We start from the raw sequence: 15,739 nt of genomic DNA, 5'->3' as shown, positions 1-15,739 counted from the left end.
AAATATATAAAATTCTGCAGTTTTAATGCAAACATATTTGAAACATGCAGCATTAAAATCTCCAGAACAAGAATCGTACAAAATTAATTTGAATTTGAAGAGTGGTTTCCTGGAAAGAGACTTCAGTATCAACTTTATTATGTTCTAATGGCCCAGTCAATCACCAATTAAATCTGGTCTAATCATTTTTTGGTTACTTCAAAGATTTTGAGACTATGAAAACTAGTTATAAAATCTAAAGAAAGGCTTTGATGGCTGAGATCAATTAATACACACATAAAATTGTATAAAAAAAACATTGGTTGATCCAACTAACATCATCCTCTTTCAAGAACCGTGCAGTTGTCAGTGAATGACAACAGTGGCTAATATCATGTGGCATTCAACATTAAAGTTGCTGAGGAATATAACCAAACTAAGATTACTGCATTCATCACTGTGGCAAATGGACATGGGGCAAGACATCCAGAAACTCCTGACAGCTCATCCAAAAACAGTCACTGAATCAATTTCCAGAGACTGTAATCAATTTATACTTTTATTTGCACCAGAAAATGTCAAGTGCAACATATTATTGTATGGCTATCAGAGTAGACTGGACAACAAGAGCTTCAGAAAATAATACTGCATTAATACAATCTGTCAATTCTGGAATATTAATGTACTTAAAGCCCATCCAGAAGCGACCCAACCTCTACTGCATAATGAGAACGAAATACATTTAACAGAATTCAAACCGTAAGACAGACTGCTTGAGAGCAATTATTCAATGTGAATGTTCCCATAACATCCCACATGCACAAAGGTGCCTGCATTGATCAATAGAATACACATCTTAAATTATTCACAAGTGAATTAGATGAAATCTTTTTAAAGAACACAAGAATAAAACAAGCTTGAGCCTGGCCATAAAACAGAATTTGAAAGAGTAAAACTACATTTTCTAATTTGATTTTTGAAAACCAACTTTTTAAAAAAATGTAGATCAGACAACTCATTTTTCTATATATTATTTATTATTTGTTATTTATTCCACTCTGGCTTGAGCATGAATCTTAAGCACTTGATTAGCTAACATATAGCCTTATAGGATTAACTGTTTATTTGTATATTCCCTGCAGAAAAACTGGAAAACATTTTACCATCGAGAAAGTAATATAGCGAGACACTACTGCAGTCACAGATGCCAGTCTACAGCACACATGCCATCACGTGTCCTTATCCATAATCTGTGCAGCTGTAAGATGGGATAATAAATTAAGTAAACACACTAAATAGCACGTATCAGTAGTTCTGCTATAACAGAATAGATGCATTCTTAGAAACCTCTCATTATAGAAATGCGTAGGAAGGAATTGCAGATGCTGGTTTACACCGAAGATAGATACAAAATGCTGGAGTAATTCAGCAGGACTGGCAGCGGCACAGGCAGATTGGGTGATCATTCCTTCTTTCTGGAGATGCTGCCTGTCCCGCTGAGTTACTCCACATTGTGTCTATTCTCATTATAGCAAATTGCATTACTAAAACATTTATGTTACTGATGGAAAGTAGGTTAGGGGCTGGAGAGTTTCAGACTCACATTAAAAAAGTTTGTGCAGGATTTTCAAAAATAACTATGTTTACTTTTGTTACAAGCTAAAAATATAAAAGGCTGTATGTTACACTTATAGCCGAGTCTCACGTTGCGAGTTGACACAAGAGGTACCCCGAGTTAAAACTCGTGGTAATAACGTACGATTAACGCACGGAACTCGTGGACGCAACTTAGAGACTCGTGGCGCTAACGGCAGGTACTCGTGAAACTTGTCAACTCTTGCAAAAAATCAAACATGTTTAAAATTTTCCACGAGTCAATTTTACTCTTGTGGTTAAGAATTGAAACATTTTAACTCGTTGTAATAACGTAGTGGCCCGTGCGTTTACCTTAGTGACTCTTGAGTCTACCGTGGGAAGTCCTGGGCACGGTGAACCCGGCAGCTGGACAGAGGAAAAAAAAAAGGTGAGTTAAAAAAAGGTGATTTCAATATCACCACGTGACCTGGGTCAATCGAGGACGTTTCACATCATTGCTGGTGAATCTTTTTAACTGGTAGAAATGGCTCCAAGAAAAGTACAACGAAAGGGAAGAGCAGAGCCTTACAGAACAACTGCCAATAAAGCTTTTGTCATACAGGAGGAGGAGGAGAGGCAGCAGGAGAGGCAGCAGGAGAGGCAGGAGGAGAGGCAGGAGGAGAGGCAGGAAGAGAGGCAGGAGGAGAGGCAGGAGGAGAGGCAGGAGGAGAGGCAGGAGGAGAGGCAGGAGGAGATGGCACAGGAGATGCCACAGGAGAAGTCAACACTGCCTGTGGGCTCCTTGGAGCAGGGAAACAGTGAGATAGGAAATCTGCAGATTGCCTCCCAGGTAGCCGTGTTGGATAAATCCTCAGACGCGGATAGAAAGGGAAGATGGCATAAAGTCCTTTTTACTCTCTCCCTTCTGCCTTCACACAAGCGTCCTCACATCACACAAATGGCTGCTGCATACAACACTTGAATAAAAAACATCACCATCCTGGACTCCAAAAGCCTTCTTGCAGACATGTCTCCAAATGAGCCAATTTAACCAAGGGAGGATTTTTATAGTGTGTAAAAAAAATACATCACATCATTTGTACCATGTGATGATTTTACAACACGTCGGTAGACAATGTTTGCTCAAGATTAACGGGACAGGAACTTGTTAACTCGGGAGACGAAATTGGAACATCGCAGAAATGACAAGTAAACGGAAAACTACCGTCTACCCGTGGGAACTCGGTTAAACTCTTGATCTTTCACTTGGTATCTCGTACACAACCACGAGTCTTTCACTCGGGGTACCTCTTGTGTCAACTCGCAACGTGAGACTCAGCTTTAAGAGAGTATGGTTGCCCAAGTGTCAATGGAAGCGATTGCTTGTCAATTTCAATGACCAACTGCAGTGAAACTAACAGCCTGTGATAGTAAGCGACAATGGTGTCTGATAGGGCAATGAGATCACAAGACATAGATCAGAATTAGGCCAATTGGTCCATCGAGTCCATCGTTCAAGGCTGATCTATTTTTCTCTGTTAACTTCATTCTCCTGCCTTCTCCCCATAATTTTTGACACCCTTACTAATCAAAAACCTATCAATCTCTGCTTTAAAAATACCCAATGACTTGGTCTCCACAGCTGTCCATATCAATGAGTTCTACAGATTCACCATCATCTGGCATTCTGAAGGTATGACCTTTTATTCGGAGGCTCTGGTTCTTGACTGTCCCATTACTGGAAACATCCTTTCCTTTTCAAGTCATTATTCGGTACGTTTCAATAAGATCTCCCCCAATCCATCTAAACTCCAGTGAGTACAGGTTTAGCTGCATCAAACACTCCTCATACATTAACCTAATCATTCCCGGTATCATTCTCATAAACCTCCTCTGGAACCTCACAACGCCAGCATATCCTTCCTCAGATATGGGGACCAAATCTGCTCACAATATTCCAAAGGTAGACACAAAATGTTAGTGTAACTCAGCAGGACAGGCAGCATCTCTGGAGAGAAGGAATGGGTGACGTTTCGGGTTGAGACCCTTCTTCAGTCTGAAGAACCTTCCCTCCAGCGATGCTGCAGGTACAGCAGGCAGTGAAGAAAGTGAATGGCATGTTGGCCTTCATAACAAGAGGAGTTGAGCATAGGAGCAAAGATGTCCTTCAGCAGTTGCACAGGGCCCTAGTGAGACCACACCTGGAGTATTGTGTGCAGTTTTGGTCCCCTAATTTGAGGAAGGACATTCTTGCTATTGCGGGAGTGCAGCGTAGGTTTACAAGGTTAATTCCTGGGATGGCGGGACTGTCTTATGCTGAGAGAATGGAACGGCTGGGCTTGTATACTCTGGAATGTAGAAGGATGAGAGGGTATCTTATTGAAACATATAAGATTATAAAGGGTTTGGACACGCTAGAGGCAGGAAACATGTTCCCGATGTTGGGGAGTCCGGAACTAGGGGCCACAGTTTAAGAATAAGGGGTAAGCCATTTAGAACGGAGATGAGGAAACACTTTTTCACACAGAGTTGTGAGTCTGTGGAATTCTCTGCCTCGGATGGCTGTGGAGGCCGGTTCTCTGGATACTTTCAAGAGAGAGCTAGATAGGGCTCTTAAAGATAGCGTAGTCAGGGGTTATGGGGAGAAGGCAGAAACAGGGTACTGATTGGGGATGATCAACCATGATCACATTGAATGGCAGTGCTGGCTCGAAGGGCCGAATGGCCTACTCCTGCACCTATTGTCTATTGAAACATCCATTTGCACATACCCTCTCAAGATGCTGCCTGACCCATTGTGTACCTCCAGCACTTCAAGGCCTGCCTAGAGAAAACTGGAAGCACTCAGCAGGTCAGGCAACATCAATGCAATAGAACCAAGTTCAAGTTACAGTTATTGTCACATGCACCAATTGGCACAGTGAGATTTGAGTTACCATACAGCCATAGGAATAAAAAGAACACAATACACAATAGAATTTAACATGAACATCCCCCACAGCGGAATCAACTTTTCTCAATTTGAGGGAAGGCAACCAGAGTGATTGGTTCAGATTAAATCAGTTCTGATGAAGAGTCTGAAGAAGAGTTCTGACCCAAAACCTCACCTATTCCTTTTCCTCAAAGATGCTTTCCGACCCACTGAGTTACTCCAGCATTTGGTGTATATCTTCTGACGAAGAATCCTTGACACAACAGTCCTTGAACTACTGCCATCACTTTGGAAAATCCCCCTACTACAACTGAACATTATTTAAAACATAGCATCACAGCTGTCTGAAATAATATTGATTACAATTCTCGGTGAAAGAGCAAGGATAAAAATTCAATAGATATGACGACAACAACAACAACAAAATATCTTTGCACAGGTTACTTAAAGAATTGTCAGAACTGATGATGAGAACGTGCCACAGTGGAACACAGATTTGAACAAAGCATAATGCTGAACATAAAAAAAAGAGCTGCTGGAGGAACTCAGCCAGTCAGGCAGCATCCATGGAGGGAAATGGACAGTCAATGCTTCGGTCCAGGGTTTTTATCTGGATTGAAAGAGTAGAGATGAATTGGCCGATGTAAAGAGTTAGGGGGATTGGTCAAACATGAGCAAGTGATAGGTGGATTCAGGTGAGAAAAGGATGAATGACAGATCACTGTTAAGCGGTGAAGGGAGAGGGGTGGGGGGAAGGTGAGAGGTCAAGAGGTGATCAGTAGAGAACAAAGGGCTGCAGATTCTGTACTCAGACAGGACAGGTGAAGGGTGGAACTAAATAAGGAGGGATGGGAGCAACAGAGAGAATGGAGAACTGTGAAGGAGGGAGTGGAAGGGAAGCCAGTGGGAGAGATGTGTGAGTGATGGGCAAATGAGTAGTTGGGGAGGGTGGGGGGGGGGGGGGGGGGATGTTGTGGGAAGAAGGGTGTGTGTGAGAGGGCCAGGAGAGACATGAGGGGAGACAAAGTGGTGTGGATTACTTGAAATTGAACAATTCGATATTCATGGCTTTGGGTTGTAGACTGCACAGATGGAACACGAGGTGTTGTTTCTCTAGTTTGCATTTTGTCACACTCTGGAGTAACAATGACTGCTTTGTAATACACTTTCTGAAATAACATTGGCTGATTGATGCAGACCAGGGCAAGTCAAAGTGCACGGATAGATTGGATTTTCATCAGTTTATCTTTCATACTGGGTCTCTCGAATGCGTTGCCCGTGTGTGTTGTATATGCAGTCTCTTTGTAGCATGCAAGAGAGATCTGGGCTAGCTTTAAGCCAGAGCACTGATCAAACCATATAAGATGGTACGGCAAGTTGTGAAACAGTTAATACCACATATTCAATCTGGTCTTCTGATCTGGTTTTAATTGCCTGAAGGGATTGAAGAGAAACGTTCTGTCCAACCCTCCCTTTCTAGTTTTTGGCCCTACTGTTTATTCTATGTTTCTGGACCTCTCTCAGGAGAATGTGAAGAAATGTCTGGTCACCATACTCTAAGCATTATAAATATGAGCCAGGCCATCATTTCTCTACATAGATAAAAATTGAGACATTTAACTATGCCACATGTTATCCCTGAATTCCATCCTACCAAAGCTTCCCAGCATTCAGGGTTCAGTTGAATTTACTGCTGACCTTTTAAAAAAAAAACCCTTATGAATTTAACCCCAAATAATATTATTTCTGGATAAACTGATCTGTCAAAAATTATGAACTATTCATTCAAATAGAACATCTGATTTAATTGGCAATTGTCCCACATTGAAATACACCCAGCTACAGAGTCAACATATTTTTTGACACAAGGAACTGCAGATGCTAGTTTACCAAAAGAAAGACAAAGGGCTGGAGTAACTCAGTGGGTCAGGCAACATATTAGTAGCTGGAACTATGTTGGTAAATGGCACCATATTGGTTAATTGTACAATTAGAATGCATACATACATCTACAATTTCCCATTCAGAACTACAGATTATACTCTAACTTCAAAAAAACAACATACATAATTAATTACAGAAAAGTGACCAGTAAAGCTAGAAATGGTGATCAAGCCAAAGTTATTTTTTACTTTGGCTAATTAGATGCAAGATACTTTAAATAACCGGTGATCACACTGCAGTACTCCATAACATTGTCATTCTGGGCGCTTGTAACTTGTAAGCCCACAATGATACAAGAATGGTCTCAATTCGTCCATTGGATTGAAAGGCCCTCTCTCTATACATGAGGTTCGACCGTCTCAATCTAGCTTTGTCGAGGGATGGCCCCACTGCAAATTGCTAGCCACCAACCATAATAACAGTGGCAAATTTAGGGAGGCATCAACTGGGTGGAGCAGGAAATAGAGAAAACAAAACATGCCAAATGGGATAGCTTTGACTCTTGAAATAGATTTACGTCTGCATCTAACCACTCTGATATTCAAACTACGGCTGATCAGTAACACTAGAATTGATTGGTAACAATGCAGACGTAGAATTTGCACAATGAAGAACACAAATTTGTTAGTAATTTGAAAGGTTTCTATAATGGCGATACGTGTATTTAAATGCACAAATTATTATTTACACTACAATGCCACAACTCAGATGGTATTAACCCAAGGTACCTGGGGTGAACCACCAGATTAATGCATTAGCATTCAATAGTAAATATTAAATACATATTCATAGTTCCATTTCAATTGTTAATCAAGGAAGAGAACTGAATAACCAATGTAATTTGAGCTTATTTCCGCACCACCCTATCGAGGCTGCTTTTTTCAATAGCAAGTATCTTGAGTCATAATTGTCTACCCAAACAACCCCAACTGTGCATCATATACACAACTTACCATCGCAACATGTCTATTATTCTCTTTTCCAAATTGAACCATCATAGAATGACTGAACAATATGCCAAATGGCTGTTACGGAATCAAATGCCATATTATTTTAAGGTTAATAATAATCAAAGAATAAACTACCTGCAGATTCAGCCACATGTTATAAACATAATCTAAATGAAATTGGAAACAATCATGTTTTAGGTGGGCGAGGAAAGGATTCCAGATTATCCATTTAGATGGTACTCAATTACTTGAAAAGATTCAAAACATTTGTATGAAAAATGCATTGCCATTTGGTAGACATCACAATATTAGAAAATGTAGAACGGTCTCAACCCGAAACATCACCAATTCCTTTTCTCGAAATGCTGTCTGACCCACTGAGTTACTCCAGCTTTTTGTGTCTATCTACAGTATTAGAAAATATTTGGTTATGACAAATCTCACTACTGGTATCCTGTCAGAACAAAATTTAACAGTGCCATTCTTAGTAGTCCATAAACCTCCGCTCAAATACGTGAATCTTCTATAATTTAAAAACACAAATCTGTGATCTATGCGTGTCCATGAGCTCTAAATTCTTTGACTTCTGAAAGCAGATAAATTTAACTAGCACAGAATATGCCCCATTAATCGGCAACCCCTCCAAGACCAGTTAACTTGCTCAAGTTACGTCAAGTTCATCATAATTTCTCCATTTTCACTGAAATAATGCTTCCATTTGAACATCAAAATTCAAACTGATAGCACCAAATGCTAAAGTTTCTCCCTTTCTTCACAATAAACTAATTTCGGGGGCAGTGAATGACACATAATATTTGAAGGATTTTTTATTAATGTATACAGCTCGCTTTCAAATTAAGAGTTAAATCTTCAGTTCAATCCTTCAGCTTGATGGAATGGTTTCAAGAACCTCTTCAAAATTGCCACAACTTAAAAAGAAAAAGAATTTCAAAATATATGACATGAAAGTGCACTTAGCTCTAGAGTGAAGTTCAGTCAAGGTTATTGTCATATGCACAAGTACAGTGCGATACAGGTACAATGAAAAGCTTGCTCGTAGCAGCATCACAGGCACATAGACCAGGACAAACACAAAATATATATAAATTACACATGAAATTTCTAGAAGAAAGAAAATTATGCAAAATAAAAGGCATTCGTGTAATACATGATACAAAATATAAGTCCATGGTTGTGCAAGAGGTGGGTCGCAATGTTCTGTTATCGAGGTAGGAATAGGGTTGTGAGAACTGGATAGTTGTAGGAAAGCAGCTGTAACTGAACCTGGCGGTATGCAAATTCAAACTTCTGTACCTCCTGACCAACGGTAGAAGTAAGAAGAGGACCTGGCCTGAATGATTGGGGATCCTTGATGATAGATGCTGTCTTCTTGAATCAGTGCCTCATTTTAATACTCTCAAAGGAGAGGTTGTACCCATGATGGACTGTTCTAAGTCCATCACTCTCTGCTGCCTTGTTACAAATGCACATTGTTATATCTTTATTATCCACAAGATGACGTGATCGGCATTTACTGACATCATGCTTGAAGACCACTGTGAATTTCAGACTGTTGCAGGAACAAGCTTAGGTCCATGCTCATATCTTCCTCCTCAAAAGGCTTTGGCAGCCTCATTTTTAGGAGACTCAAGGTCCCATATTTCTTTGCATGACAGTGAGATCACAGTAATGTAATAAGAAAATGATTTTGTAATCTACACTGGATCTTTTATGTATGTGATGTTCTACTTTTCTTTCCAAAAGATTGACTTAGTTATCATAGACTATGTGAAGTTTAATAAATTACAGACGGTGTTATTCTATAAACATAGTAATAAATTATGGTGAACAAAGTTCAAGCAAATGGGCGGCACGGTGGCACAGCGGTAGAGTTGCTGCTTTACAGCGCTTGCAGCACCAGAAGCCCGGGTTCGATCCAGACTACTGGTGCTATCTGTACAGAGCTTGTACGTTCTCCCCATGACCCGAGTGGGTTTTCTCAGAGATCTTTGGTTTCCTCCCACATTCCAAAGACATACAGGTTTGAAGGTTAATTGACTTGGTATAAGTGTAAATTGCCCCTCCATATAATAACCATATAACAATTACAGCACGGAAACAGGCCATCTCGGCCCTACAAGTCCGTGCCGAACAACTTTTTTCCCTTAGTCCCACCTGCCTGCACTCATACCATAACCCTCCATTCCCTTCTCATCCATATGCCTATCCAATTTATTTTTAAATGATACCAACGAACCTGCCGCCACCACTTCCACTGGAAGCTCATTCCACACCGCTACCACTCTCTGAGTAAAGAAGTTCCCCCTCATGTTACCCCTAAACTTCTGTCCCTTAATTCTGAAGTCATGTCCTCTTGTTTGAATCTTCCCTATTCTCAAAGGGAAAAGCTTGATCACATCAACTCTGTCTATCCCTCTCATCATTTTAAAGACCTCTATCAAGTCCCCCCTTAACCTTCTGCGCTCCAGAGAATAAAGACCTAACTTATTCAACCTATCTCTGTAACTTAGTTGTTGAAACCCAGGCAACATTCTAGTAAATCTCCTCTGTACTCTATTTTGTTGACATCCTTCCTATAATTGGGCGACCAAAATTGTACACAATACTCCAGATTTGGTCTCACCAATGCCTTGTACAATTTTAACATTACAGTACATACACAACCCTCGTGTGAGTTAATGTGCGTGGATCTGTGGTTGGTGCGGACTCGGTGGGCCTGTTTCTGCACTCTATCTCTAAACTAAAAACTAAACAAATGAATCTTAAGTTTGCATAATAATGTAATGTAAAACAAAAGGTCATAAAATGATAGTTACACAAAAATGCTGGAGAAACTCAGCGGGTGCAGCAGCATCTATGGAGCGAAGGAAATAGGTAACGTTTCGGGCCAAAACCCTTCTTCAGACTGATAGGGGGTGGCGGGGAGAAGGAAGGAAAAAGGAGGAGGAGGAGCCCGAGGGCTGGGGGATGGGAGGAGACAGCAAGGGCTAACAAAATTGGGAGAAACTCTCCCAAATGATGTCCTCTTTAGTAGACAATACCAATTACCTTAAACTGAATAATCCCTCAGTCAGTTGTCCTTTGGTCCCATTCAAAGCTGCTTCCCTGAAGCAACCCTTGGGATTCAACATTAAAATGCTTTTCACTGTACCTCGGTACACGTGACAATTAATAAATTAATCTAAACTATCAGTGCAAGTTGTTAAGTCGCAAATTCTTCCCAGCAAGATGAGTTTTTATTATTTTCCTTCTCATTTTTGGATTCTTAATCCATTATAAGGATATCCTGAAAACCGTCATGATTTAATATATACATTTTTAAATAAATCAATGCTAATGCTTCCTATAAAATTAGCGAAAGTATTCTGAAATATGGACAAAAAGTGAATACACATTTCTTAATCATCTCCATGTGGAATTCTCTGGAGCACACAAAGGTTGGCGCTATCACAAGATTTCACAGCAAATTAAAGCCCACTCCAAATGAAAGTCTTATAGGCACAAATTTTATAATAAAGATAATAAAATGTTATTGTATTTTCAGATGCTTTGGAAGTCGGCACATTTGTTTTCTACCGGCAGTGTCACTGCATCATTATTCTGCTGCTTCATTGAATGTTTCCCAAGAGCAAAGATTTAGATTTCCAGTGCTTCAAACCTTTTCAAACTGCATTACCATATAGAGCCCAAAAACATGCCACACAAATGTTGCCATGTTACCCGTGACATTATGTTTAGTGTTAATTTCACTGATCTTCGATGAAACCAACTATGCGTTATCCCAAGAAAGCAAAATACCAACCAACAGCTTTACATGATTTTCAAAGACATGATCATTCACCAAGTTATGTTTCCTAGTGTCAGGGAACACAATGCCACAGCGATGTTATATTGGCTTCTCATTCTAGTTACGGAAACAGTGCCAACTCTGGAAATGCAGCTACAACCTGTAATTCCTCCTGTATTTCAGTGCATTCAAGCAGCATAACGTCACTACTCCTGGGATAGTCAAATTCAAAGTTTAATTATCTTATTCAGTCATTTCCTTGAATATTCAAAGCATTGTATTGCATTGGATTGCGAGATAAGTAGTACCACTGCCTTGCAGTTCCATGGAGCAGGGTTTAATCCTGACATTCAATCAATGTAGAGTGGAGTTTGCATGTTTTCCCTGAGATTGCATGGGTTTCTTCTATGTAATTCACTTTCCTCCCACATCCCAAAGACATGCCAGCTGAGTATTACCCAAAGCATAGTTGAGTGGGGTTGGGGCAGGGGGTGTCAGGATGTGGTCGATAGGCAAGCAAGGTAGATTTGGTTACAAGGAAGTAAGTGGTGTAACAGGATTATTCTAACGGCTGTTATGGACATAAAGGGCTGAATGGCCTTTTGTGCTCATGTAGTGAGCAAGTAATGAGAAATGATCTTTGAAATTGAAATCTACACAATGATCTAGACTTATGAATTTCACTACAGTTCCTCAACTGTCTTTGCTCATCTGCCACCAAAATGCTCTTCCCTTACCTGTGGACCCCACCATTCTAATACATTCTTGTTATGTACAACATGACTTCTTGAACATTCCAAAAATGTAACTGCATCCCAAACTGTGCTTCCTATGTTGTGACTTGCTCAAAGTCCTCTTATCCCATAACCCTTAGACTTGCTGTTTTACTTTGGCTCTCTTTTCAATATACACATGGATTTTAAATCTCTATCATTGTTTTTTTGTAATACATCACGGCCTTGCCCCTCCCAGCTACTTGTGAATGCACAAATCATATTCTTCATCTATTAACCTTCACTTAAAAGTCCCTCTGCCTTCTTTTCCATTTTTATATGTTCCTTAAAACACACCTCCATCTGTCCTCATTAGCTCTTCGTGGCTCTGTGTTAAACATGTAATAGCCTCGAAATGCATGACCATATTAAAGGGAATATATACATAACATTAGTTGATTGATGGACAAGTGCAACAATAATTTTCTCCAAGTTATGCTTTGCAATATTCATACCGAACAGCTTATACAAATAAACGTCAAATCAAACCTTAATACTTTACCAAGTTTTATACATTTTTCACATTTTATTTTGTAAGAGAATAAGACGCACACTCAGGTCCAAGGATTATTTATAGTGTTCTTTCAGTTTAACTTCATTCAGAAATGGCAAATGGATAATCCATAAAAGGACACAATGCTGGAGTAACTCAGTGGGTCAGGCAGCATCCCTGGAGAACATGGACAGGTGACGTTTCGGGCCGATAGTGGATAATCCAATTCCACAGTTAATTTGTGTGGATCTTTAATGATGTGTTATTTCACTGCCTCCAAAACAGGATACTGAAAGCAATCCTATTGAATTTCTTCACAGATTTTGCTCTTTCGGTATTTTGATTTTGGAGGCTCAAATTAACTTATTGGAAGAAATTCAAAATGAGGGACAGTGGTGCAACAGGCGTGAATTTGCTTGGCAGCTCTGGGATAAGTCAGTGTGAAAGTTACATAACCCGGCTGCTGCCACGTTCAATTGACACAGACACAGAAAGTAGTGACGATTTTACTCAACCCACAAATGTTGATTTCTGCCACTGATAATTACTTTTGAAGCAGGTTCTCGGTGCATCTGGGAGTCTGGGCCGTTCGTAATTTCCACTGTTCTGGAATCTTTTATTCATTCATTCAGAGGCAGTTTAAAGTTTTTATATATCTTCATATGATAACTGAGGAGCAGCAAAAGACAGAGATAAATGAGGTAACTCTTGAGAATAGACTCCGCTTTTTCTAACCAACCAAGAGACGTACTATGTGGATCTTAACAATGAGCAGGTTAGAATAGTGTCCTGCACCAGAAGCAGGCAACTGGGGATCTCCATTTATTCAGATTCAGATTCAGATTCAATTTTAATTGTCATTGTCAGTGTACAGTACAGAGACAACGAAATGCATTTAGCATCTCCCTGGAAGAGCGACATAGCAAATTATTTAAATAAATAATAAGAAGTGATAATAAGTGACTTATACTAATGAGCTTTGAAATATTTTTATCTCCCTATAATTTCTGTTTGAATTTTACTGTTGATCCAATGGATATATATATATATATTTTAAATCATTCCTTTTGTAATGTTTAGAAGTGTATTTGTCCTGCAAATTTCATACAATGACACCAAAGGATTAACAAACGAACAGCATGAGGGATCCTGACCTGAAATGTCGACTATCCACTTCACCCCGTGGATGCTGCTCGACTGTTTGCGTTTCTTCGGCAGATTGTTTGTTGCGCCAGATTCCAGCATCTGCAGTCTCGTGACACCAAATTATAACACTACCCCATGAGTGTGCTTGCTCTGCCCACTCCGAGCTATTAAGGAGGCAATTGGGGATCTCCATTTATACTAATGAGCTTTGAAATATTTCGATCTCCATACAATTTCTCTTCGAATTTTCCCCTACATTCTCTTTACTACCCCAAATAACGTTAAGGAAGGATTGGCAACATTTTCCAAGTTCTATTTATAGATCCACCCATTTAGGAGAGGGAGCTGTAGAACCAGCTTGAAAAAATGCCCGAGTCACCCAAAACCGACTTCCCAACATGCATCTCCAGTTGCTTTTGGTTACCATGTTAGAGGAAAGATGTTGTCAAGCTGGAAAGGGTGCAGAGAAGATTTACGAGGATGTTGCAGGGACCCGAGGGCCTGAGCTATAGGGAGAGGATGAGCAGACTAGGACTTTATTCCTTGGAGCACAGGAGGATGAAAGGTGATCTTATAGAGGTGTACAAAATCATGAGAGGACTTGATTGGGTAAACACACAATACTTTGCCTAGAGCAGGGGAAATAGAGAACCAGAGACCATAGGTTTGAGGTTGGGGGGGGGGGGGGGGGGCATGCAGAAGATTTAATAGGAACCTGAGGGACAATTTAATTTTTTACACAAAGGGCGTAATTTTGTCATATGATGGAGAAGGCTTGAGGAGCTATGTCCTGAGCACCTGCTCAAATTTAAATCAGTACAATCTTCCTTTCCCCGTTTACTTATAGGTAAGTCCAGTAAAAACTCCAAGAATTCAGCACTTGGGATGTTGGTGGGACAAGATTTGCAATTTTGCAGACGATTGGATATCATTTCTACTGATAATCCAAAATGCTTTTCGGCTTTTGTTTTGATGTTACACAGTAATACAATAGAATTTTCAATAAACCAAGAGAGAGCGCAGGAAACAAAAACATGAGTTTAAAGGTAGCATGATAAACAAAAACTGTCAAATTTAAAGGAAGCACAGTAAACAAAGTTTCTGTGTGTTTAAAAGGAATGTTGCAATGGGTCCCTGGTAAATTCATGAGGAGCATGGCAACAGGGCTTTAGGGAAGTGATAAGGAATGCTGTATATGGGGCCCTGGTGATTTAGTAAGGAGCGCTGGATACAGGGCCCCAGTGGACTTAGCAGGAGTCTGGGAAAGCTCTGGTGAGTTTATGAGGACTGTTGTAAAGGGGCCCCAGTGTGTTAAATAAGTTCTGTTGAAAACAGCTATGGAGAATTTATAAGAAGTGTGTGAACAGGGTCCCACTGTGGTTACAGGGAGCATGGGAAATAGCACCTAGTGAGCCACACGCTAAACCATAAATATTTCCAAACAATGGGGAAAACCAATTATTAGAGAGGTAGAAATGAAGATATTATCAACTGAAAAAGCCTGACCTCCAACACTTCTACGGAAGATTCCAGATTCTGCAGTTTTAGATTGTGCCAAGATAAGTTTTGATCTTGGGCTGGATCATTCAACCCAATTGCCGTCCACAGTTTACCCAGAGGTGTAGCGCCTTGTTCTCTGACAAGACTGCCAAGCTCCCCACTGAGTTATGTAGGTTGAGCTGGTGACAGACTTTGTGCTGCTCAATGCTGATTAACACTGTTAACTGCACCCCCCCAAAAGCCTGCCTTTTAACTAGCACAGAATCTGCCATATACCTCAGCACAGTTCTGTGGCAGTGAGTGGGATTCAATTAATATTAATTTACTGTCACCAAAATATTGGCCGTCATTTCATGGCATACGATGATTACATGTGAAAAATTATTTGCTTACTTTGTTTTTTGCTCATCAATACTTTCAATAATTGTCATCTTCAAACAGCAGATTATTGAACATCATCAAACACCAACTGGTGGGCCAGTCCTACCCTTCTACATAACTACTCTAAAACTATAGAATTAGGGTCAGTGGTCCCAAAGTGCTCCCCAAATGACACCAGTCACGACCTAACTTGTTCCCCAAGTGGTGGCCAGTGTTGCGCCCTCTCCCGTATATTGATTCCGGAAAGTGTGGCTGTTA

General features: G+C 40.2%; 1 protein-coding gene across 6 annotated transcripts in view; it reads right to left on the bottom strand.

Annotated features, from left to right (window-relative positions):
- The window catches only part of mark1 (microtubule affinity regulating kinase 1), a 142,878-nt gene that overhangs the window by 78,136 nt on the left and 49,003 nt on the right, over positions 1-15,739 (bottom strand). For 3 of the 6 annotated variants that reach the window (XM_033025382.1, XM_033025384.1, XM_033025381.1), the window contains exon 4: positions 1,927-1,980. The exons of the other annotated variants lie outside the window; for them this stretch is intronic. In XM_033025382.1, the coding sequence (XP_032881273.1) occupies positions 1,927-1,980 (54 nt within the window). The remainder of the gene's footprint in view (positions 1-1,926; positions 1,981-15,739) is intronic. 6 annotated transcript variants of the gene reach the window in all.

The sequence above is a fragment of the Amblyraja radiata genome, chromosome 8 (genome assembly GCF_010909765.2).
Source record: "Amblyraja radiata isolate CabotCenter1 chromosome 8, sAmbRad1.1.pri, whole genome shotgun sequence".
Classification (NCBI taxonomy): Eukaryota; Metazoa; Chordata; class Chondrichthyes; order Rajiformes; family Rajidae; genus Amblyraja; species Amblyraja radiata.
The sequence above is the reverse complement of the archived record's forward strand: the minus strand, read 5'-3'. Positions and strand labels throughout refer to the sequence as shown.